Below are 25,472 nucleotides of genomic sequence, written 5' to 3'. Positions count from 1 at the left end.
CTACGGCATCAAACTGAATTCCTAGTCTCTGGACATCATTTGCTGGTCGGGGAGATGAGTAGAGTTTTTCCCTCCACAGAACATTACACGTAGTATTGGCACACTGAATTCACATTGTTGTCGTAAGTATGGAAGCGTTCCTTGAGGGTAAGAATTGGTTTATGCCATCTTTTTCACTATAGCCTCTGTGCCTAGTAGAGTCTGACATGCAGTAGGAGCCTAAAGGATGCTTGACAGTAGAAGAAGGAAGGGAAGGAGCAAGGAAGCGAGGGAAAGAGAAAGAAAAGGAGGGAAAGAAAAGAGAAGGCAAGGAATTCAAATCAAACATTCCTACTGAACACTATGAAGGTGAGCAACATGCCCTCCAAGGCTGTGGGTTTCTTTTAAGTTTTTCCCGTTTATGGGGCGCAGAAACGTCCTGATCCCCTCTGGAATACCCTAAATCTCCCGCCACACGCTTTCTGCCCTTCCTGACCTCCGACCCCCTAGTTTGGCCTCCCTGACCCGCCCACTCCTCCCCCACCAATCTTCGCCAGCCGTCCCAGCCACTGCGCCTGCGCACGCGGGGCGCTCGGCCGCGGGCCGTCGGGGCGGGTCCCGAGCGGGGCGTTCCGCCGAGGGGAAGAGGAAGAGGAAGTTGGGGGAGGGCCCTAGCGGGGAGTGAACCGGAAGTGCAAGCGCTCCAGCTTCTCTTCGGTCAGGCGGAACCTTCTCTGCTGGGCCCGGTGGCCGCAAAAACTTTCTTTCTCCCGCCCCAACGGTCGCCGCGGCCAACTCCCTCGCTCGCCTGCCAGCCTACCCCGCCTTCTCTTCGCTCCGGCTCCGCGCGGCCCTGTCTCCCGCTCGCCCGGCGGTATCCGCTTGCTGCTGCCACCGCCTCCTCGTTTTCTACCCGGCTAGCCGGCCCGCCCCGCTGCAGTGATGTGCGACAAGGAGTTCATGTGGGCCCTGAAAAACGGAGACCTGGATGAGGTGAAAGACTATGTGGCCAAGGTACGTGGGGATGAGTGGAGTCGCGAGAGCACGGAGGTGGGATGGAGGGGAGGCTGAGGAAGCTGCTGGGAGCTGGGCTGGCGGGGGCGGGGGCGGGGGTGGGGGAGACCTCCCGGATGGAGGCGGCACCGAGAGAGCCGGGAGGCAGGGAGCGTCCAAACTGAAAGATGGGTCCACACAACGCGGTCGCGTTGTGTGTCAGGTAACTGCCGTGGTGACACAGGCTCTTGCCTTCCCGACCTCTTGGGGGAGGGGAGAGTGGTGACTCGCTCTTTTAGAGTCACTTATGGGCCCTGATGATTTGAGTTCGGCCCTCTTGTACGCCAGAGTTACACTTAAATCTTTTTCTGGACGAGGTAATTCTCCATCTTGGACCTGCCCACTACTGAATGAAGTAACAAGTGATTAGGATCAGAGGAATGTTTTCTTTAACTTTGGGCCTGTTATGAATTTAAAGTATTCATTGACCGTGAAAAAGAGTACCGAAAATAGCAATAGTTAAAATTCTGAAACTTGGTATCACTTCACTGTGAAGTCTTAGCTTTGGGTGTGGCCTTTTCCCTCTGCCCCGCTAAAACAAATAACTTCTTTGCTTCCAGTGGTGAGGTTGTCATTTAGCATCTGGGCGGCTTTAAGTTATCTGAGCAGTTTTCAAACAAGCGTGTGAACTTTGGTTACTCTTTTCCCTTGATTCCATCAGAAATGCTTACATGTGTAATAAATAGTAAGGCAGTTTAGTCACAGTACTCTTGGGGGTAAAATCATGATGAAGAAAGCTAATCTCAAACCTAAACCCAGATGTGAATCCACGTTGTGATCAAGTGGTAAACTTAAAATTCCAAGCTGGCCTGCCTTTGGACCCTGAAATTGTGCCTTGTGTAATTAGGAGAGAACTTACATGTGATTTTAATATGGTGATGATCTAAAAAGAAATCTTCCAAAACAAAAGTATGACTTTATTACCTAAGCATGGAGCACATCTTGCTTCTAAAAAGTATAGCTTTATGACATGATCAGGGAGGGCATCTTGCTCACCTTCTAAAAGTGTAAGAAGCCAATCCAGATTTTAGTTCTTCAAAGGATATGACCACTGGTATGTTGCTATGTTTTTGCTTCAGAGTTCTGTTAGAAACAAGTAACCAGAAGCAGAGTTTCTTAAAACTTACAGGATTGTGCAAGGCAAGCTACTGATAGTTTTTACTCTGTTTAGTACCATTACAATTTAGACTTTTCGCGTAGTCTGAAATCGGACTTTTCGGATGTTTCCCTTAAGATTAAAGGAAGGAAATTACTTGGAACACTTCAATCCATGGTATGGTTCCAGTGGTGGGACACTGAAGTACTCTGGAAGTGAGTGGGCTTTTGTTTTTCTGTTAATGGTGGAACCTAGGTTATTTGATATTCTTGAGATATGAAAAGTTCTTAAGTACTGAGCTTGCAGCTATAAAAATAAGTTTATGTAGTGTCTTCCTGTTATATTATTTAGTATCATCCTTGTGAGTCTTGTAAAGTAAGTCCTTTTATTAGTCCCATTTTACAGATAAGATTACTGAGATGCAGGGTACTTAAGAGAAAAAAAAATCCAAAGTTATAGAGAGAACAAACGAAGGCAGAACTAAACTGCTGACTCCCAAACTTAGACTCCTTAACTTCTCCATGCAGTCTCTCACAATCTAAACTGTAATTGTGAAAATTTATGATATCAAGATTTCTAGCAGGACATTCCCAAGGTCCACATCCAGGCAGATTATGCATAGTTTTCAATCACACTAAAACATTTTTGTAAAAATATGTGCCAATACCAATGGATTAATTTATTTTCAGTTAGTTTTTAAATTGGGTCATTTTATTCAGTTTGATTTTGATTTTTTCCCTATTACTACCATACTGCTTACTCTCTTTAACAAAAAAGATGTGCATGAGAGGGAAGGATAGACAGTCAAAGCAAAGTAAAAGAAAGTATTAAGAACTGGTTTATCCAAAAAGGTTTGACTCTAAAGTAATTCTTTGAACAGACCATTGAGCTTTTTCCTTTCTTAGTTTTTATTGGGTAACTTGAGTCTCTTCAAATATCTTTTGCCTTGTTAATGAAAAATAATAAAAAACAAAACAACCAAAAACTAGCACTCCATTTTTTTCTGACTGAGCTCCCTTATTGTGCCTTTTCACATTTCACCTCCTCCTAACATGGTTTCTTCTGCTCAGCCTCTATCTTCCCTGCTTATTCACTGATTTACCTTTTTCATCCAGCAATTTATGCACACATTATTATTCTCTAAGTTTATGTAATGTGCATTTATCTGAGTGTGTACAAAGAAAGTACGTAAAGAAACATTTGGGCTTGTCTAGTTTTCCTTCTAAGGGGTGAGAATCTTTAAAATACTCTTCTGAGTACTCCTGTGAATATCTCTCACATTGCTAACATTTAAGAATGGACCTGTGGGTGAAGCATTTTAGTATTTCCCTTTTTTAAAATTAATATTTTAAAAAACAATAGTCGTATTTTCCTATCTGCTTCTGACTTCTATACAGAAATCTGGAGTATGGATAGGCATAAATTGTTGGTTTGGGGTAACTTCTTGAATTCTGAAAAATAAGTTCAGAGTTCCAAAACCATTGAAAATTGTATGTTCCTAAATGGAAAAAGAAGCATATAAAGAAAAACTTAGATTACTCCATATTAAATGTTCATCTGTATCATTAAAACAATATCTGAAACAAATTGGTTTCTTGACCGACCAAAAGACCATATTTACTTAATTCATCCATTTTTCTTGGGCACCTTTCAGGCCCCCAGCACTTTGCTAAGCCTGGCATAATAGTGAAGAATTTGGACGCAATGCTCAGAAAACTCAAATGTTTATATTCAGCAGACCTATGTGGAAAAGCGTTCATGCTTTTAAAGTAGCATGCAAAGTAAAAGTAACATCTCACTTTCATAAGCAGTTTGTCCAATTGGAAAACAAGAGAAAGACACAAAGTAAGATATTCATGAGCAGTAATAGTAGATATTCACCCATTTTCAATCTGTATGATTCCTCTTGGTGCCTTATTTTTGCCTTCCATTTCTGCCTTTATGTTAATTTCTCCCATTGGAGTTAATTCGGCCCTCACTTGAGCTCCGGACTGCCTAATGGATAGTGCCATTCAGATAAATTCCAAATTGAGCTCACATTTTCTTCTCAAAAATTGTTTCTATTTCTCTTGTCCCCATTTTGACTAATGACATCATGACCCAATCATTTGCCCAAACTAGAAATTGGGGAATTTTCCCAAATTTCTGAGTGTTATCAAGACTCCCTTTCTTAGCCTCTCTCATCCATTCCTTACTCTACATTCTTATCATCACTTTAGATTAGTTGCTGCTGCTTAACCTTCTGGACTGTATTTTCCTTGACTGTAGTTTCCCCCTCTTTCCTGGTCAACTTAAACATCTCAGCTGGAGGGATCTCTCTCTAATACGAATCTGAGCATCTTATCTTTTTCAGCCAATCTTCTTCACTGCCCTTATACTTCTGTGATTCCCCATTATTTATTTTTAAAAAGGGCCAACTCCTCCTTGGTTTGGCGTACTAGATCGTGAAAATCTGGCCTGTGCTTGCCTTTTTAAACTCTCTCTACACGCTCTCTGCTCCAGACCTTGCTAGGCTTTTTCTTATTTGTGTATCTTCACATGTGCTCTTGCATCCTCCTTGACCAAGTCAGCTCACCTCAGTCCCTAACTCCCAACCTGGTGAGCTATTTTTCCTCTTAGCTTAAATATCATCTCTTCCAGAGAAGCATTTTGACTTCAAATGGAGTGCTGCTGCTTTTACTGTTTCACTTATCAAATTGCTGTGATTTTGTTTATATGTCTGTCTTTAATTAAAGGCTGTGAGCCTCTGGAGGATAGATGCTATATCCTTTTTCATCTTTGTGTCTCCAATATAGTGCCAAGGAATTTCACACATTAAAAGCATATGTTCCAAGTAAGAAATTCTTTTTATTCTTAACTTCACTATAGTTTCAACATCTTGCATTAGTTATATAATAATAATTACCATTGACAGGATGACTTATATTGCCAGGTACTAGAAAGCATTCTGTAAGATTTTTACGTAAATTTTCATTTGCCTTTTACCACAGCCTTTCAAAATAGGTAATAGTATTCCCATTTTGAAGATGAGGAAATTGAAGCTTAGAGAAGTTAAGTAATTTAACAAGGTCACAAAATAAGTAGCACAACTGGGATTTAAACCCAGAGCTGTCTGAATCTACAGCCCATATATTTTTCACCAGATCAGTCTGCCTTGAAATGGTTATCTGGCTTCTTAGCTCACAGTTGCTTAGTATGAGCACATTAAGAAAATGAGAAAGGGACTTGCAAGAGGCAACACAAGTTATCTCTGTGAATAAGGACATAGTAAAAGGGCTAGTTTTTAAATTTTTTAACTGTTTAATTGTAAAATTGTTACATTTGGAAATAATTAGCATGGAGACATCTCTATAAACTTTAAGTCTTGTCAGGTGCTGTCTTTCTCAAAGTGTCTGTAATGAAACTGATTAATTGATTGAAAGCTTGTGGAAACTTTTTTGTAAGTGTAGGCATGCGTAATCTTATAATTTGTATTAATAATTACGATCCTGTACAGTACAGGAAAAGTTAAATTGTGTCTGTTTGCCTTAAGAAGAAACAAAAGTTAACTGAAGTATTGAGGCTTCTATTCAGAATGGTTTAAATTAAACAAATGGCACTTTTTTCAAAAGGTATGTTCTTAAAATTTTATATATTTGAGTACTGTGATGCCATGTACAGGTATAATTTCATTTATTTATCACATCCACCCATGAACATAGTTAATATTGTTAACCCAATTTTAGAGATTTTAGAGATGAAGAAATAGAGGCAAAGATTAAATAACTTGCCCAAGGTCATAAAGCTCTTGAGTAATGAAGCTGAGATTTGAACTTAGTCTCTCTGACTTCAAAGCTCCTTGCTATTTATGTCAGCATACCATTGACTTTCATTTCTCAATAATGCTAGGTAACTCAGGGAGTACTGTATTACTGAGTAAGTATTAAAAATAATCACAGCGGGATGGTAATTATCTATTGAGACTACTTAGAGGTGAGCTTTGTGATTAGTTTTGAGGATCCAACTCTCTTAGAGGTGAATGCTTGTGAGTTATATTGATAAGTAGTACCTTAGAATCTACAGTAGGTCTGATATATATACTCTCTTGTTTACATGTGCTTCTGTTTCACTTACTGTGAAATACTATACATCAGGCCTCTAACTTCCCTTTCTCTGTGGTTTCCTTTCCCTCTCCAGCCCCCAATCTAATTACACCTGCCTTTGACACTCTGGTACGTTTGAAAAGCAACAATTGTTCACCTTGTGAGAGAAAGTGATCTCTTGAACCTGAGAGAAAAGTATCAGCTCTAATCTTTAGAAATTGCATGACTTATTGGGATCACTTTTCACTTTCCTAATAAAATAAGCAATTGAAAAGAGGTCCTGATTCACACTATCTTGCATGCATCAGTTTTATGCATTTTCCTTTTTTGTTGTTTCTTTTTGTTTGTTTGCTTCTTTTTTAAATTATCAGGTTCTTTTTTATAAAAATTTGCCACTGTCTTATGCCCTTTCTGCAGCAGGGCTTGTGACCCAGTCAGAAAGCCAATAGGTCAGCTTGTATAAGAAGGTGCCCTCAGTAGATACAGAAAGTTTAGTATAGATACTTTACTATTAGTCTTTTACTTTGAATTTAAAATAATGCAAGATCTTTTTAACATTGGAAGACAAGTTTTCACTCAGATGTCCATATGTAATGTTTTGCTTTGAGATTTTAAACATTATCAAACTAGGGCAAACAATTTAAAGTGTAATAAATTAAAGCTGATTTAAATTTTAAAATGATATATCCTTATTATTTAAGAGATAAAGCTGTTTTGATAAAGTGCAACAAAGGGTCCCATTGCCCATTATCCCTACCCAGGTGGTTTTTTTAATTTAAAATATAGATTTTATTAGGTATTTTTAAGACAGAAAATTATTTTAAAAAGGCAAAAATTGGCCCACAATTCTACTCTGTAGATAATTCCTATTAACTTTAAAAAGTGACATTAACTCGGGAACAGATTAGGAAATGCAAGACCTGTGGCTCTCTGCCCCAGTCCCTGTGAACAAAGTTAGCCATTCTTAACAGGTTCACATAATTAATTCCAGAGAAACATCGGAAAACCTGCTTACTCATCCATTTCCCCACTTAAAAAAAATTCTATACATACTTCTGCACTTTGCTTTTTTAAATTCCTTAATAGTTTATTTTAGATTCTACATTGAAATTTTATTCATCCCCCTGCCTTTTTAAATGGTGCATACCTCCATTTAATGGATATACCATAATTTATTTAACTAATGCTCCATGATAAACATCTTTTTCCAGCGTATGTTATCATGATTACCTTTGTACATATCCTTGACAGCTTCTCAGGCCATATCTGGATGACCCTCCTGATGAATTTTATCAACTTAGACACACATCAGTAGCACTTGAGACTGATCATTCCCTAAGACATTGCATTTTTGCCATTTGAATAGGTGATTTGCCTTTCTTTAATGAGGAAATCAAACATCAGAACTTTATTAGCGTTTGTATTCATTTCCTCAGATTCCTTGTTTATATCTTTTGTTCATTTTTCTAGTAGGTAATTGGTCTGTTTTTTATTGATTTGTATGAGCCCTTTATAAATTAAGGAAGTTAGTTTTTTGGGTTTGTTTGTTTATTTATTTATGGCTGCGTTGGGTCTTTGTTGCTGTGTGTGGGCTTTCTCTAGTTGCGGGAAGCGGGGGCTACTCTTCATTGCGGTGTGCATGCTTCTCATTGTGGTGGGTTCTCTTCTTGCGGAGCATGGGCTCTAGGAGCACGGGCTTCAGTAGTTGCGGCATGTAGGCTCAGTAGTTTGGCTCGCAGGCTCTAGAGTTCAGGCTCAGTAGTTGTGGTGCACAGGCTTAGTTGCTCCATGGCATGTGGTATCTTCCCTGACCAGAGCTCAAATCTGTATCCACTGCATTGGCAGGCAGATTCTTAACCACTGTGCCACCGGGGAAGTCCAGACAGTTAGTTTTTTTATCATATATTTTGCAAATATTTTTTCCAGTTTGTTTCTTGGCTTCATTTTTTTGGTTGTTGTTTTACGACAGTCTTTATGTGGTTAAATATATCCCTTTTTCCCCCTTTTGTGACTTGGATTTTGTGTCCTATTTAAAGAGACCTGTTTATTCTCCTCTATCAGATTATGAATAAATTTGGTTTTTCTTCCAGAACTTCTGTTTTTCATTTTTTTGCATTTTAGGCATTTGATCGTTCTGTTACTTATTTTGAAGTAAGGCATGAAATAAGAATATAGTTTGTGTATTTTTTAAACAGTTTCTACATTTATTGTAATTCCTCTTTACCTACTAATCTGAACTATTTATCATAAAGAAAATTCCAACATGTGTTTGGATTTCTTGCTCTTTTTCTATCCATACTAATAAAATGTTTTAACGGTAATTTCATAATATGTTTTAGTATGGGATAGTGCCACTTTCTCTCTTATATTCTCTTTAGAATTTTTGCAGGAGGGTTCCTATAAGGATTTTTCCTTTTTTCTATCATTTCAGGGAAACAAGGAGCATTTTTGGAACCTACCTCACATTTAACCCATATGACTTCATAAACATTAAACTTTTTTGTTTTTTTTTCTGGCTCGCTGGCAGCATGTGAAGACATGATGCTTTAGATTTTAATTCTTTATGAAGTATCTTAAGATAGGAGTATATGGTACAGTATGGCAATATTCTGTGTCACAGTATTTGAAACAGTAAAGTTGTGCTTAGGTCATCAAATCACAGCTGAATTGATAATTAAGAATTACTTTATGGTACTATGTCAAAAGCCATCTTGTAATGGGAAGTACGGCTGAAAGTAATTTTTTTGCAACTTGATTTATTTTTTTAGTCCAGAAACCATTATAAGGGTATAGAGGACCTGTGATTAATGAAAGCAGTGAGAGAAGAAACAAAAACATAAGCTGACCCAAGAAAATGAAATTACCTTAAAGTTCCACAGACCCATACAATAATATGTATAAATGTAACCTTGAGCTTCAAGAAAAGTTAAAATTTGATCTACTTTTCTCTTATTTAAACAGAGATGTGTATGATATATTTTGGAAAGATTTCTATTTGACCATATAAAGTAATGAATATTTTGATACTTGGGTCTAAATTCTTGGCTCTCTGAAAAATTTAGATATCAGAAAAAGGTAGATAATAAACATATTACCCATAGCATAATAAAAGCCATAGTAGCAAATTCCCTGTCCTTAGGGAATTTGGAGTTTTGTGATTGGTTTAACTATGATTGAATGTATTGGCTTTGCAATTAAATCCTCCAGCTGTGGCTCTCTTACTAACTGGATCACTTTGAATGAGTTAGCTAACTGCTCAGAACTTGAGTTTCCTCAATTGGGGAAAATGGGGATAATGATACCTACCTAATATATGTAAACTGTATACTATTTTCCCTGCCATATGATGAGTGCCAATAAATGTTAACCATTGTGATTAATAATAATAACCAGAAATTTGTTTAGAAACAAAACTACTTAAAGATCATCTAGTCCATCTCCCTTATTTTGTAGATGAGGAAAAATTAGATGTTAAAGGGCTTGACCCAGATTATACTATACTGCTAATTAGGATTAGGAGTTTAATTCACTTTTCCTGACCTGAACAGGTGCCTTTTTCACTACACTACAGTGTTTTCTAATGAAGTGCTTTATACTAGCTGTTACCTCTATTGGAGTATTCTTTTTTTGCCCCACCCCATTTGCTTGGTAAATTTCTGGTTATTTTAAAGTTTTTGTTCTGCATAGCATTCCCTGACTGTAGTTAATCCCTCGTTTATGCCAACATGGTATCTAATATAGAGCTTTCTTATTATATTATGTTTTAGTGTAGAGTTTCTTAAACTTGAGAGCTATGGGCTCCTGACTTGACTGACAAGTCCCTGGACTTGAGTTTGAAAAACTGAGTGGCTTAAGAAACTCAAATCTTGCTCTGTGAAATATGTCTTTAAGTTTTGAATGTTCAAAAAGAGTTTTGTCTTAATGACTGGTTAAAAAAACAAAGGCGAATGTATAGGAGTATATCACTTGTTATTATTTAAGTATTTGAATAGGTATTTGAGCACACAGAGACTCCCCCTCAAAATATTTCTGCAAATCTTGATTTAAGATACAGTGTTTGTAGAGGGGGGGTTGTTTTCTTGGGGGTGGGGCTTCCCAGCCTTTGAAGCCCCTTCCTGTGTTTGAGGAGTTCCCTGCTATATAGTATGAATCTTGGTGAAGTGCAAGCCCTGGCTCCCACTACACAAAAGCAAAAAAGGACAAATAAATTGCTTTCTCGTTCCCAAACTTTAGAAAATTGGCCCATAACCCAAACATGGCTAATTGGATGCTTTTATCTGGAGCCTGTGTGGGCACAGTAAAAGATGTAGTGGCAGCAATAAAGCACCCAGTTTCCAAAAGGAGAAGTAGTGATGTGCCCATCATGACATCTCTTCTGTACTCAGGTGGTTCATGTCACAGATTTTGATTTTTATTTCTTGCCTTTAAGCCTTCTCGCTAGTTCCTGCCCATTTACTGAGTGTGGTTCTTCAAATTTCCCAGCAATTCTGAGAGCTACTTTTAATACCTGTTTAATGCATTACATTTCTGTTGATCAGTATGAATTGGTTTCTGTTGCTTGCAGTTAAGAACCCCATATTAATTTTTACCTGCCTGTCCCCTGTTGAGCTATGAATTTTTTATAAGGTATCTTTGTATTCCCAATCTTTATCACATTGTCTCTTATCCACCTATATAGTTTAGTTAAATTTGAGTTGAAGCCATATCTCTAGGAATTAACCCTTCCTTGCTTTGTTGTTTTCAAAGTTGTTTTACCACATACCTCTTTAAAACAGATGTTCTTAATGTAAATGATATTCCTGCATTTCCTCACTTAAAAATAGCTCAGTTTTCAAACTTACTCTGTTCACTTTTTCCACACTACTGTAATAGTTGTAAAATACAGTAATAGCAATAGCAGTTGTATAAATATAACACAAACTCCCACTTGTGGCCATCATTTTAGAATTTCAGTTAAGAATTTTTAAATTCTTTATTTCATTGCAGCAGTATTTACAGTAGCCAAGATATGGAAGCAACCTAAATGTCCATCAGTAGATGAATGGATAAAGATGTGGTATATGTATATACAGTGGAATATTACTCATCCATAAAAAAGAATGAAATCTTGTCATTTGCTACATGGATGGCCATCAAGGGTATTATGATAAATGAAGTAAGTCAGAGAAAGACAAATACTGTATGATTTTCACGTATATGTGGAATCTAAAAACCAAAATAAGTGAACAAACATAACAAAACAGAAATGGATGCATAGATACAGAGAATGAACAGGTGGTTGCCAGAGGGGAGGAGAATGGGAGGGGTGAGTGAAATAGGACATTAAGAGTTACAAACTTCCAGTTACAAAATAAATGAGTCACAGGAATGAAATGTACAGTGTGGGAAATATAGTTAATAATATTGTAATAACTTTGTATGGTGACACATGGTAACTATTATGGTGATCATTTTGAAATGTATAGAAATATCAAATCACTGTGATGTGCACCTGGAATTAACATAGTGTTGTAGGTCATTTATACTTCAATTAAAAAAAAATAAGATTACATATATGAAAAGTGCTTTGAATAAAGACATGTGAAAATACTGTTACTCACTGAGGAAAATACTAAAATCTATAAATGTCTTAAATGTAAATGTTTCCATTTTATTTACTATATATTAATAATTGCCTTAAATTGTCATTTAATCCCAATATAACTTAAATTGTTAAAAAAAAAAAAAAAGAAGACTTCCCTGGTGATGCAGTAGTTAAGAATCCACCTGCCAATGCAGGGGACATGGGTTTGATCCCTGATCTGGGAAGATCCCATATGCTGCAGAGCAACTAAGCCCGTGTGCACAACTACTGAGCCTGCACTCTAGAGCCTGCGAGCCACAACTGCTGAGCCTGCACTCTAGAGCCTGTGAGCCACAGCTACTGAGCCTGTGTGCCACAACTACTGAAGCCCGCGTGCCTAGAGCCTGTGCTCCACGACAGGAGAAGCCACCACAATGAGAAGCCCATGCCCTGCAACGAAGAGGAGCCCCCGCTCGCCGCAACTAGAGAAAGCCCGCGCACAGCAATGAAGACCCAATGCAGCCAAAAATAAATAAATTAAAAAAAAAAACCCTCAGCTTTCTCATCTGAAAATAGGGATTACAGTAGTACCGAATGCACATGTTTTAGCCATAAATTTTATGCAAAAATTTTACCCAATTTTTAAAAGAGATTTAAAAGAGTAAAATTTAACAAAGCAGTGCCTAAGATATTGTAACTGTGTAGTAAATATTTGCTATTTGTGTTGTTTTTATTTAGACCCTTTCCTAAGAGGAGGCTTAGAGACATCAAGGCTCTCTTACGGCTTGGACTTTGTAAGCCATACAGTCTCTATCACAACTGTTCATCTCTGCTGTTGTTAAAAAGCAGCCATAGATGTTATGTAAACAAATGAGCATGTCTGTGTTCCAGTAAAACTTTATTTTCAAAAATAGGCAGCAGATGAGGTTTGGCCCCACTGGTCATAGTTTGCTCACTCCTGCATAACATTGAAGTTGCAAAAACCAGGTTGTCCGATAAACTAAGTTTCATTTCTTTCCCCTTGAGTTTTTGAAATCTAAAATAATTAAAATATATGATCAAATATAAAACTTATTTTGGGGATCAGCCTCTCCAAAAATATGATCTTTATGGTTTAAAGGTATTGAACTGTAAGGAAAAGCAAGGCACGGAAAGCCATGTACAGATAGGGGGAAGAGAGAAGACAGGCTGAATGAAATTCTTTAAAAGAAAAAGTATAGTGTTTCTACAGTAAATTTGAACCTTTAGGCAAGAGGCCTAAAATTATTCTGAAAATTAGGAATCATTACTTATAAACATGCACAGAGAAACTAGATCTTTAACCTGTGAAAGGGAATTTTACAAAATCTTCTCAGCTATCAAAGGTCATCCATCACCAAAAACATGCCAGAATTCTTCTCTTTCCAGCCCTAGTGCCAGTTGCGTGACCTGGCTTGATTTCTAACTCTAGGAGTGAAAGCGAAGGCTAGTTAGCACAGTTCTCACTGGTTCATTCACAGTTCATTCATCAAATATCATTTGAGACCTACAGTGCTGGCCAGTGTATTCAATAACTCTTCTGAGGATGAGTTTTCTTTGGTAGTTTCAGATAAAAGGGTGTACAGGACAAACAACAAATAAGATAGATAGTTGTATGGGTTCTCAATAAATTACTTCCCTATTTAATACGTGACATATGAAAAGAACTTAGAAAGCAACAACTATACAAACGTGTTAAGAAAACATATAACTGACTCTTCCGAGCGGGGTCACGATACCGCCGGCGGGATCCGGGTTTCCGAGAGTGAGGGCTGCTCGGCGGGTCAGGGTGGCCACCAGCTGGAGCCATGACCTCGAACCTGCACACCGCGCTCATTTTCGGCGGCTTCATCTCCCTGATCGGCGCCGTCTTCTACCCCATCTACTTCTGGCCCCTAATGCGGCTGGAGGAATACCAGAAGGAACAAGCCATAAATCGAGCTGGTATTGTCCAAGAAGACGTGCAGCCACCAGGGTTAAAAGTGTGGTCGGATCCATCTGGCAGGAAATGAAAAGGCTATCACCACCTCTGATTATGAAAGTAGACAGTCTTCATGCTTTCAGTTCTGCAGCAAATACAATAAATCACCTGGCTAAAGAACGATGTCTGGAGAAGAAAACTCTAGAAGGCTGTAAAGAAGAGTAGTGTGCACCAGGATTAATTCCCTTCTTCAGTATCAAAAGAACCCTGAAACAAATCACACCATTACGAAGGTTTTCATGATTTGGTTTCCTTTCTAAAAGTGAAGCTTTCTCACCCAGCTGCATTTGGAGGTGATCTGCTTATTATTCAATCTCTACCTCTTACCCACCTGAGCTGTGATATGAGTACAAGCAACCAGTAGACTTGGGAAGATCCTAGTCTGTTTTGCCATCTTCCAAATAAGTTTCAGCAAAAAACCACCATATCGAGCAGCCTCATAGGGCTCTCTGAAAATGTTAAAGTTGATAAAACTCTTTGAGGACAAGGTACATTGTACTTTTCAAGAATAAAGAGTTCAACTCAACTGTCTCATTGGGAGGGTTGCTGCATTTTGAAAAATAAATAACTATGAAGCAAATCAAACTAAATGGGTATGCATGCCTAGTAGAAATCATGTTGAATTAACAGTGAAAATATGTATATTAAAATGATTTCTTTTTACTTCCAAAAAAAAAAGAAAACATACAACTGTATAAAAAGAATAGACTGCTGTAAGAGCCAAGAAGTCATATTTGGTTGCAATATAGAGGAGAATGAACGCTATAGAACATCACATTCAAAATGGAAGATAACGAGAACAGAATGCCTTCCCTTTGAGTACTCACTCTATGCCAGGTATGGTCCCACGTAATAAATAAATATACGTACAGATATGTATGAAATTTAATCCTTACATCTACCCAGGTAGGCCTTATCTCCATTTTATAGTTAGGGAAATGGAAATTAAGTAACTTGCCTGCAATCCTACAACTAATGAGTGGAAGGATTGGATTTGATCTGATTCGTTCTAGAAGAGTATTCTTTCCACATCATTTGCAATGAAATGTTTCAGAACTACATGTGAAATACTAGATGGAAAAAAAATCAAGATTAAGTATTACAGAAGATAAAACATTGAGATCAAACCAGCAGAAGATAGGGAAGAACATACAAGTTTGAACTGATAAATAGAAATACAAGTTTTCAGAAAAAAGACCCCAGATTGGAAACAGACGGTCCCTACACTTCTATTCAAAATTAATAAACCCAAATGAAGAGCAAGATACATGCTGGCTAAAATGATTAACTATGAATTTTTTTTTTTTTAGTCTGTAAGCTTCTGGGCAAAATAATAACATTAATTTCCAAGGGGTTAAAAAAAATCATCTTACCTTTAGATTATTTTCTATGATGGTACTGGAAAACAGTGAAATAAGCAGTTCTGTCAGGAATAAAAGATATGAAGAAATATATTTAAGTTGTCATTCACGTATGATGGCGACAAAAAAAACAATCTTAAGAAAATATATAAGCCCCTTCCCACTGAGCAGATTTCTACAGAGATCATGCCTAAAATTTTAGGGACTGAATTTTTCTTTCTCTTCCCTTTCTTCTCTCTGGCCCCGTCCTTTCCTCCCTTTCTCCCTCTCTCTTCTTATCATGGGATTATTTACAGATACAGCCTTTAAGAATATAAACCATTGGAACAGAGTACAAGGGATTTCCCAGGCTACATAATATTTTTAGGAATTTATTCCAATTATGGAGCCATGAATTAGTTTGTTGAAAATGAAGCTACTTTTTGATCATATTAATCTTTTTCCACATTGAGATACTGCTATAATGTTTTGGATGGATTTTCTTAATTTTGGTAGTCTTTCTTCGTATAGAAATATATATTTTGTTAAAATTGTAATTTTATACCACCAGTAAAAATTTTAATACTTCACTATTTTCAATTAGAAAATGTCAAATTGCTTTTAAACCTTTCAAAGAAGAAAAGTGTGCTTTTAATAAGTAAGTCAACTATATAAAACTAATTTAAATGCCTGAAGTAGTCATTTTGAAAGAAGAAAAACTTGAAAGTTCCAGATAGATGTATAGATGGTATATATGGTAACATACCATAAGAGTTGGGACTTTAATTATTGCAGGCTTCCATTTTAAAACTTTTTTTGTTAGAAAGATAGATGCTTAACACTTCTATGGATTAAAAATACTTATAACGACTTACACATTTGCACTTAATATGTTTTCTGGTGCGCATTTTATATCTTTGCCTTCTGTTAGTTCTGTATGATGCTGCTAATAAGTAAATTAATGAAAATGAACCTATAATTTGAATACATACTTTCAGAACCTTGAATAGTCCTAGGTTAAGAGTCCCAGAGACAGAGATACATAATTATTTGTAAAATGATGTTAAAAACACAGGACTTTGTTTTATTTTGTAGTTCTCATCCTTAAACAAGGTATATGTGTTTTGTTTGTTTTTTACTGCAAACATTTTTTTTCTTTTTGGCCAGATTCTCAGCCATCACAACCATTGAAGTGTGTCAAAATTACTACCACTCATAGTAATTTTGTCAGTGAAAATAACCCTCAGTTGGGAACATACCTGAGGTGACTGATCTGTTGGATATTAGAAAGTGATCACTTTGGTCAGGATCAGCCTAGTATGGATTTTTAACTAGTAATAAGAACCTATTGTTTAAAACATTTAAAGTGCTTTATGAAACTCTATCTTCATATATTACATTTATTAAAGAGATGCTCATTAAATGATTATTTGTTATGGGTATCATTATTCATTACTTTGAAATGAGTTCATATTTATAACATTGAGAGTTCGATGCATTTGGTGTGACAGAACTTTACTGTTAACTTTGTAGAAACTATGTAGACTAAGAGCAAGCTGATTTTATTTTATACTCAGACTTTCTACCTTTCTGTTGTGCCATCTATCTATATTCTGTATCATAAAGTTACATATAATATCTGCAACTCTGGTACTGGTATTTATAAGTCTGGTACTGGTTTTACCCAGTAATGTCACCAATGCAGTAATATTTTTCTTGGCAAAGTAATATCCTAAGGTAAGGACTTTTAACCTTGAGTGGCAGGGGAGGGAGGAGGACAGAGGGAGGGTCGTAAGAAAGGAAGGTCCATAGCATTCATCCAGTTCCCAAAAGGATCTGTCATCATAAAAATACTAAACACCCAAGTCTTACAGTCTTTGAATTCTAAGTGGGGACAGGTAATACTTAGCTGTAACTGAATTACTGGGGACATTGACTCAATTGTATAGAATTTGTTAAATTTAATAGTTTTGCTACATTCTACAATCAGGTGTCCAGTATTAATTTATGTGCTGCACTACAAAATGGTTACACATATGCTAATTTAATCTACTCTTTGCTAAGTAGCTTTTGAGGACACTGGTTTCTTGTGACAGTAGAGTATGTACTTATGCCTTAGAGCTCAGTTGCAGCAACGTCTACATATTTTAGAGACCAAAGGAAGAGAATTATTCGTTTCTTTTCACCTGAAGAAAAGCCTAAAAAAGTAGGAAAAGCCTAAAATAGTAGTTCTCTGCAGGAGCCAGATAACCATTTCATTTAGAAATATTTTAAAGAACACTATCCCATCTGAATGTTTATTATTCAAATGAACCTCATCCTGTGTAGTAGAGGCCTGTAAGAAGTACTGGATCTATAGTAACTATCTCCACCAAACTATACTTTTGAGATGCATTTTAAAAATGTTGCTATTAAGGATAGGAAATCTGAAACTATTAAAAATGTTTTTATTCCATATTAAAGCCATGTAGGAGAGTGGGGAAGGCAAAGATTGAGAAAAACTAGGGGAAATCTAGTGAAAGGAAGAGTTAGACATCTAAAAATATAGAAATACTAAGTAAACTAGACTCTTCCAGATTTACTCTGTATTTGGATTGTGGGTGTCAGAGATAGAACACTTCCTATCATAAAGCCCCTTGAAATTTCTTTACTGGTGTACCTAACCTATTACCCTTTGTTTGCCTTAAACTTCTAGTAGCTGCACTTGCAATGAAGTAGTAACAGCAGCCTACCAGAAGAAAGTTTACTCTCTGGACCATATAAGTGATTAGACTAGTAATATCCCTAGAACACGGATAAAGCAAACCAGAGACCTAATTTTTTTTTCTTTTTTATTGAAGTATAGTTGATTTACAATGTTGTTTTAGTTTCAGGTGTACAGCAAAGCGATTTGGTTTATATATATATATATATATATATATATATATATATATAAATTTTTTTCAATTCTTTTCCATTATAGGTTATTATAAGATATTGAATATAGTTCCTTGTGCTATACAGTAAATCCTTGTTGTTTATTTTATATATGGTAGTGTGAATATGTTAATCCCGTACTCCTAATTTATCCCTAACCCCCCTTCCCCTTTGGTAACCATAAGTTTGTTTTCTATGACTAGAGTCCTAATTTTTGCACTGTGCTATGAAATAACAATAATCACAATATCCCAGTGGCCACTGTTTAATGTGAGGTTGTTTACTGAGTGCTTGGTCTACATTTTTTTGTTTGTCAGAAAATTTTGTTTTAAAAAAGACCATAAAAGACTGTTTTTGCAGATGAGGTAAATGAGACTTGAAGAAATTCAAGTAACTTGCCCAGGGTAACCAAGCTAGTAAATGGCAGAGCCAGAATTTATTTCTGGATCTATTAGATTCCAGAGAGCACTCTTGTTCCATTACAGGAACATGAGTATTATTATTTTTTTTTATTAAGGAGGGAGAGGAGGAATGGAGTTTGAAGTTTTGTTTGACTTAGCACAAACTATTGTCAAAAGAGAAACTTAGAACCTTAGAACAGTGACCATAGTCCAGCTCTTGCTGACCAGCTTACAGGCCATTACTTGACCTGATGAACTTTGCCTTTTTTGTTCACTTCTGTATTTCTACCACTTAGAATAATGTATAGCTCATAGTGGGAGCTCATAAATATTTGTTGAATGAATGAAGGAATGACTAAATAAATGACTAGCAAATGAAAAACTCTTTAAAGGTTCAAGGTCTTATGAAAGATCTAGAGCTGTGTATACCAGGGTAAGAGGAGTTTATGTAGAAAGAGCTTGAAGCTATTCTCTGTCCAGAAGGCAAAATCAAGATCAGATTAAGGAGTATCAGGTCAAGGTGAAAGTCATTGGTAAAATTTAGAGTCTAAATGACAGGAGAAGAAGAGCATCCAAAGTCTGAATAGGAAAGAGGGCATTAGCAGAGTCCAAGTGAACCAATTCACCGCCTTCTTGACGTTAGCAAAGTGGCAGATAGGGTGTCTGAATGGGGAGGGGCGGGGGGAGTAACATCCTTATAGGATTTAACTCTTGCCACCCAGTGCATTAGGGGGTTCTGTGTTGCTTGATACTTTTAACTACTTCTAAGGTGTAAGTAAGACAAAGGACGAGGAGATCAAATAAAGAAGCCAGGCCGATTTGACTTAATCATGTAAAAAAGCGGTTCAGCATTTCAAGCTTCATAATTAAATAATAATTTAAGTCCTTGTAAGACTTCTTTACCTTTGGCACAGAACGTTGCTCATTTTTTCCCCCTAATTTGTTATTCAAGAGGAAACAGTCACATTGCTACACAAGACCACCAAAGCCAGGTATTAGTTTGCCAGTTTTGTTTAAAATGAAAAGTGAATTGAGCAAGTACTTTGACTCCTAGACTTTGATTCAAAATATTAAGACTTTTTTTAATTAGCTTGGAGATTTTCTGCAGTTAGTGCTGAAATTGCTGTATATTGTTCTTAATTCTTTTCTTCTGTTCTGAATGTTCATTTTTATAAGGATATATATATTTTGAACAGTGTCAGGTTTGGGAACAATTATTCTAAAGGAAATATTGATGGATATATATTATATATGTATGCGTATATATATATTTATAAATATATATAAATATTGGGGGTTTCTCAAGCATTAGGAACTCTAATGAACTCTTTTTTTTTTTTTTTTTTTGCATTACACGGGCCTCTCACTGTTATGGCCTCTCCCATTGCGGAGCACAGGCTCTGGATGCGCAGGCCCAGCGGCCATGGCTCACGGGCCCAGCCGCTCCGTGGCATGTGGGATCTTCCCGGACCGGGGCACGAACCCGTGTCCCCTGCATCGGCAGGCGGACTCTCAACCACTGCGCCACCAGGGAAGCCCTAATGAACTCTTATTAACATTGATTTTTACAAAACTAGAAGGATAGATCTTTGAAATCAGATGTTCTGAGGTTAATTTTCTTAGGAAGCAAGATGGATTGAATGGTGTTTCTATTACAGACTTTTTTATGGACTTTTAGATTTGTAAAGATTGTCATTACCTTTCAGCTAATATGAAAAGTTATCACAATTAGTGTACTTAAAATTTTTGTTGTTGTTTCAAGACTTAAGCAGAATTATAAATGTTTTCAAAATCTAATGTGAAGTAAAAGAATTGTGGCAGACTTTAAAAATCCATACTTTTAATTTAACTAACCATCTCACAAAAGCTCACTTGGTTTTTCACAGTTTTGGTTCTGTCTATAAGTAATATTCTTTAATGTAATTAACATTTTTACCTTATTTTCAAAATAGTCTGTAATTCTAGTATTGCGTTCCTGTTTACTCCATCAGTAATTTAGGACATTAAGTGTTGGTTTGGTTGTGTGTGTGTGCTTGTGTGTTGTTTTGTGTGTTATTTTTGTTGTTTGTTCCCTTGGTTTTTTTTGTTCTGTTTTGTGTTTGTGCTAAAGCTTTTGGTACTAATTTTTAGTTTTATTGCATTGGGATTAGAGAATGGATTCTATAAGCTCCTAAACTTGGGAATGTATTGAGGTTTTCTTTGGTCTATTATAAATGAGTTTTGTTAATATTCAGTGGAAATAGAATTGTAGTTTCCATAGAGTCGAGAGTTTGATATATATTAATTCAATCTCCTTAATTATTAATCAAGCCTGGCTATATTCTTACCTGCCAAAGACTGAGATTATTATGATAGTCCCTCACTCTAATGCTGTTTTTTTAATGTATACTTCATTTTGTTGATTCTTTCTTTCTCTTTCCTCAGCAATGGTTATAGGAGATTGATAGACTTTTTTTTTTGAAGTATAGTTGCTGTACAATGTTATGTAAGTTACAGATGTACAATATAGCGAGTCACAATTTTAAAGGTTATACTCTATGTATAGTTATTATAACATATTGGCTATATTCCGCATGTTGCACAGTTATCCTTATAGCTTATTTTACACATAATAGTTTGTACCTCTTAATTCCCTCCCCCTGTATTGCCCCTCCCCCCTTCCCTCTTCCCACTGGTAACCATTAGTTTGTTCTCTATGTCTGTAAGTGTGCTTGTCTGTAAGTGTGCTTCTCTTTTGTTATATTCACTAGTTTGTTGTATTTTTTAGATTCCACATATACGTGATATCATAGAGTATTTGTCTTTTTCTGTCTGACTTATTTTACTTAGCATAATGCCCTCCAAGTATATCCATGTTGCTGCAGATGGCAAAATTTCAGTCTTTTTTATGGCTGTGTAGTATTCTGTTGTGTGTGTGTGTGTGTGTGTGTGTGTGTGTGTGTGTATACACACATACATACACCCCACATCTTCTTTATCCATTCATCTGTCAATGGACATTTAGGTTGTTTACATGTCTTGGCTATTGTAAATAGTGCTGCTATGAACATTGGGGTACATGTGTCTTTTCAAATTAGTGTACTTGGGTTTTTTTGGATATATACCCGGGAATGGAATTGCTGGGTCATATGGTAGTTCTGTTTTTATTGAGAAACCTCCATACTGTTTTCCATGGTGGCTACACCAGTTTACATTCCCACCAACAGTGTACGAGGGTTCCCTTTTTTCCACATCCTCACCAGCATTTGTTATTTACATTCTTTTTGATGATAGCCATTCTGACAGGTGTGAGGTGCTCTCATAGTGGTTTTGATTTGCATCTCCCTGATGATTAGTGATGTTTAGCATCTTTTCATGTGCCTGTTGGCCGTCTGCATTTCCTCTTCGGAAAAATGTCTGTTTGGTTCTTCTGCCCCTTTTTTAATTGGGTTGGGGTTTTTCTTTGTTTTGGTTTTTTTTAATGTTGAGTTGTGTACAACACTATTTTTGTCAGTCGTTTTCTTGATATTCTTCAGATAAAAATTCATGACTAACGTCTACATTTTTAAAAATGTAAAATGAACATCTTTTTCCCCTTTAATTTTCTTTGCCTTTAATTCTACTTTGTCATATATTAATATTACTCTTCTTAGGGTTTTTGTTGTTGTTGTTGTTTTTTGCGGTATGCGGGCCTCACTGTTGTGGCCTCTCCCGTTGCGGAGCACAGGCTCAGCGGCCATGGCTCACAGGCCCAGCCGCTCTGCGGCATGTGGGATATTCCCGGACCGGGGCACAAACCCGTGTCCCCTGCACTGGCCGGCTGACTCTCAACCACTGCGCCACCAGGGAAGCCCCTCTTCTTAGTTTTTTAGATATATGTGCCTGATATATTTTTGCCCATTCTTTTATATTTTTCACATTTTCTCATATTACTTTGTTTCTTAGGTGTGTTGCTCAATAACAGCTTCTAGTTGGATTTTTGTTTGCTTTTCTTTTTGTTGTCATTTTAACAAAATTCAAGTTTCATTCTTTATCTTTGATAGATAAACCTATTCACATTTATTGATATAACTGATCAATTTAAACTTTCTGCTTTTTAGACTTTGAATTCACTTTGTTTAAACTTGCTTTCATTTTGCATTTTTTAGCTATCGGAATTTATTTTCTTCTTTTTCTTCCAAAAAGTTACTAGAACTTAAATTTATCGGAAAAAAAAAATGTTTAGGTCTAGATTTTGCTAAGCGGTAGCCTTTGATTTTAGTTTTTCAAAACAATAATATCTATCTTGCTTTAATCTATTAAAAAAGTAATGCATGCTCATTTTAAAAAAATGTAATACTACTAAAATAAGAAAGTATGAATATCCTCATAACCCTCTTCTCTAAAGGTAACTACTGATAAATTTGTTGTATGTATTCTCTGAAATTTTATGATTATGTATAAGCATATTTTTCTAAGTTTTGAAATAAACAGGATTGTACCTGCTTTACTGACTCAATAGCATGGTCATCTCGCATTTCAACAATACAGAACTTGTATGAGTTACCTTCTCTGTGCCTTAGTTTCCTTGTACAAGAACAGTAGTACTAGCTTCCTAAGGCTTTTGTGATAATTAAGTGAATTAATACCTGAAAAGTACTTGTAACAGTGCCTGGCACATGATAAGCATTCAAGGAGTATAAGCCACTCTTCATTTTCATTTTGAATAATTCCACATAGTATTTCATGGAGGTTATGCCATCATTTATTTAAAAGCCTCCCATGTACAGCATTTAGTTGTCAGTGTGTCACTTAATAAGACCTTGTGTCTGACAATCTAGTAGGCTTTTTATTTCCTCACCTACTTTCTACTCTATATGTGTGATTGTTTATACTTGTTAAATTGTATATCTACTCTCTCAAGACTTATTTTTTAATCATATATGCTTAAGTAAAGGCTCATTTAATTTTACTTTTCATTATTAATTCTTTTATGCCAGAACTCCCCATTCTTGTGTTCTAATTTTGAATTCCTCTCTTTTGTTTCACTGGAGCAGCAGTTCTCAAAGTATTGTAGATCTCCAGGGGCCCCAGAGACCTTTTCAAGAGATCCATGAGATCAAAACTCTTTTCATAATACTATTAAGACTTTATTTTCTCTTTTGATTGTGATCATAATTTTACTGATGGTGCAAAAGCAAAGGCGAGTAAAACTGCTGTGTGAATCAAAGCAGTGGCACCAAACTGTGTAACTGCTAGTCATTGTGAACTTTACCTACACACATGTGTAGTTAAAAAATATCCCCTTGATGAAGATTAATAATAATTCACTTCTACTAAATCTTGATTGTGGAGTACACTTCTTTAGTATTCTGTGTGAAGAAATGGAAAGTGTTCATAAAGTACTTCTACATTCGTTGGGGTTGCAGCTTGCGTGCACTAGCTGCTTTTTTTATGAAACACCATTAAAAAAATCAACTGACAAATTATAAATTCAGTTATTCAGACTTGGGTATTTGGCAGATATTGTCCTGAAAATGAATTTAGTGAGACTGTCAGTTCAAGGAAAACAGCTGATAATTTTCATTGCCAAAGACAAAATTCAAGCTTTAAGAGAAAATTCAAATTTGGAACATTTATATCTGCCATTTTGAGTTTGACAGCTTCCCAGTATTTAAAGGCTTTTCCAGTGAGATCTGAAATGATATCATTGAATGTGATGTTTTGATATTGTATAAAGAAATTTGTCAACATTTGGAAGATCTGCATAGCTCAGTAAACCAATATATTCTAAATTACCAAGGCATGAGATTACAGAATCATGCTGCATGGATAAAAGAGCTATTCAAAGTGTAAGTAGATGGATGGATTTTAATGTAACAGAGTATGTTACATTAAATACATTTAATGTATTTATGAGTATGAATAAATACATTAAATAAATAAATACAGAATATGTTACATTTTAATGTAACAGAGTATGAAGTTTGTTGATACAATTTCAGATTCCACATTGTAAATAACCTTTAACAAACTGCCACTTGTTGAGTTTTTAATATAGTGTCAAAGAATATCTATAATTGACCTAAAAGACTTTTTAAAAAAATTTTTTTTTTTTTGCCATACACGGGCCTCTCACTGTTGTGGCCTCTCCCGTCGCGGAGCACAGGCTCCGGACACGCAGGCCCAGCGGCCATGGCTCACAGGCCCAGCCGCTCCGTGGCACGTGGGATCCTCCCGGACCGGGGCACGAACCCGTGTCCCCTGCCTCGGCAGGCGGACTCCCAACCACTGCACCACCAGGGAAGCCCCAGACTTAAAATTTTTTTTACCTGTTCAACTACGTATCTGCGGGAGGCCAAATTTTCTTCATATATTTCAGCCAAAACAGTATGTCAAAACAAATTGAATGTGGAAGCAGATACGAGAATTCAGTTGTCTTCTATTGAAGCAAACATTTTAAAAATTTACAAAAAAAATTGGGTCGGTCAAAAAATTCATTCAGTTTTAAGTAAAAATAAAAAACATTTTTCATTTTCTCAAAGAACTTTATTGAACAATGTGTTTGCTAACCAAACGAACTTTTTGGCCAACCCAATATAATACAGTGCCATCCCCCTCAATTTTGGGGTGGGGGGGAGTATAGTTATTTTTTATTAAAATTTCATTTGTTAACATTTAATGTCTTTTGTTATTTCTAAACGAATTGATAAACACTTAAAAGGCTTTCTAATTTCAAATTGGATCAATACTTATAGATATAACCCATATTTTAAAAAAAAGAAAACCCTGGGATCCTGAGACTAAAATGTTGGAGAATTACTGCACTAGAAGTCTAAGGTTTGCCTCACGTTTGCCTCCCTCTCTCAAGGGAGCACGGGTGACATACCTGCTGATTTGCTGATACCCAAGACTGCCTTTACACATGAATATTGATTTGCATAATTTATTCTTTCCAAACTGCAAATCAGAAATTCTCAACCTTCTGCCTACGTCCAACACCTCACACATTTCTCATTAGTATAAGTGTCAGTAACTCTCCTCAGGGGATTATACCTGATACCCAAGCCTCCTCCAGATATCAT

At 36.4% G+C, this 25,472-nt stretch overlaps 2 protein-coding genes across 2 annotated transcripts in view; both read left to right on the top strand.

The window, feature by feature from the left end:
- Positions 1-743: 743 nt before the first annotated feature.
- MTPN (myotrophin) overlaps positions 744-25,472 on the top strand; it is a 60,343-nt gene continuing 35,614 nt past the window's right edge. The window contains exon 1 of the mRNA XM_079711672.1: positions 744-993. Within this exon, the coding sequence (XP_079567798.1) occupies positions 922-993 (72 nt within the window). The 5' untranslated portion in view covers positions 744-921. The remainder of the gene's footprint in view (positions 994-25,472) is intronic.
- On the top strand, positions 13,600-13,803 carry LOC307057743 (small integral membrane protein 20-like; the record flags this gene model as incomplete). Its single annotated transcript, XM_079710985.1, has 1 exon — positions 13,600-13,803. The coding sequence occupies one exon, from the start codon at positions 13,600-13,602 to the stop codon at positions 13,801-13,803; it is 204 nt and encodes a 67-aa protein (XP_079567111.1).

This window comes from Hyperoodon ampullatus (assembly GCF_949752795.1).
Source record: "Hyperoodon ampullatus genome assembly, chromosome: 9".
In the NCBI taxonomy this organism is placed as follows: domain Eukaryota; kingdom Metazoa; phylum Chordata; class Mammalia; order Artiodactyla; family Ziphiidae; genus Hyperoodon; species Hyperoodon ampullatus.
Note: the sequence above shows the minus strand (reverse complement) of the source record. Positions and strands in the feature narration are given on the sequence as shown.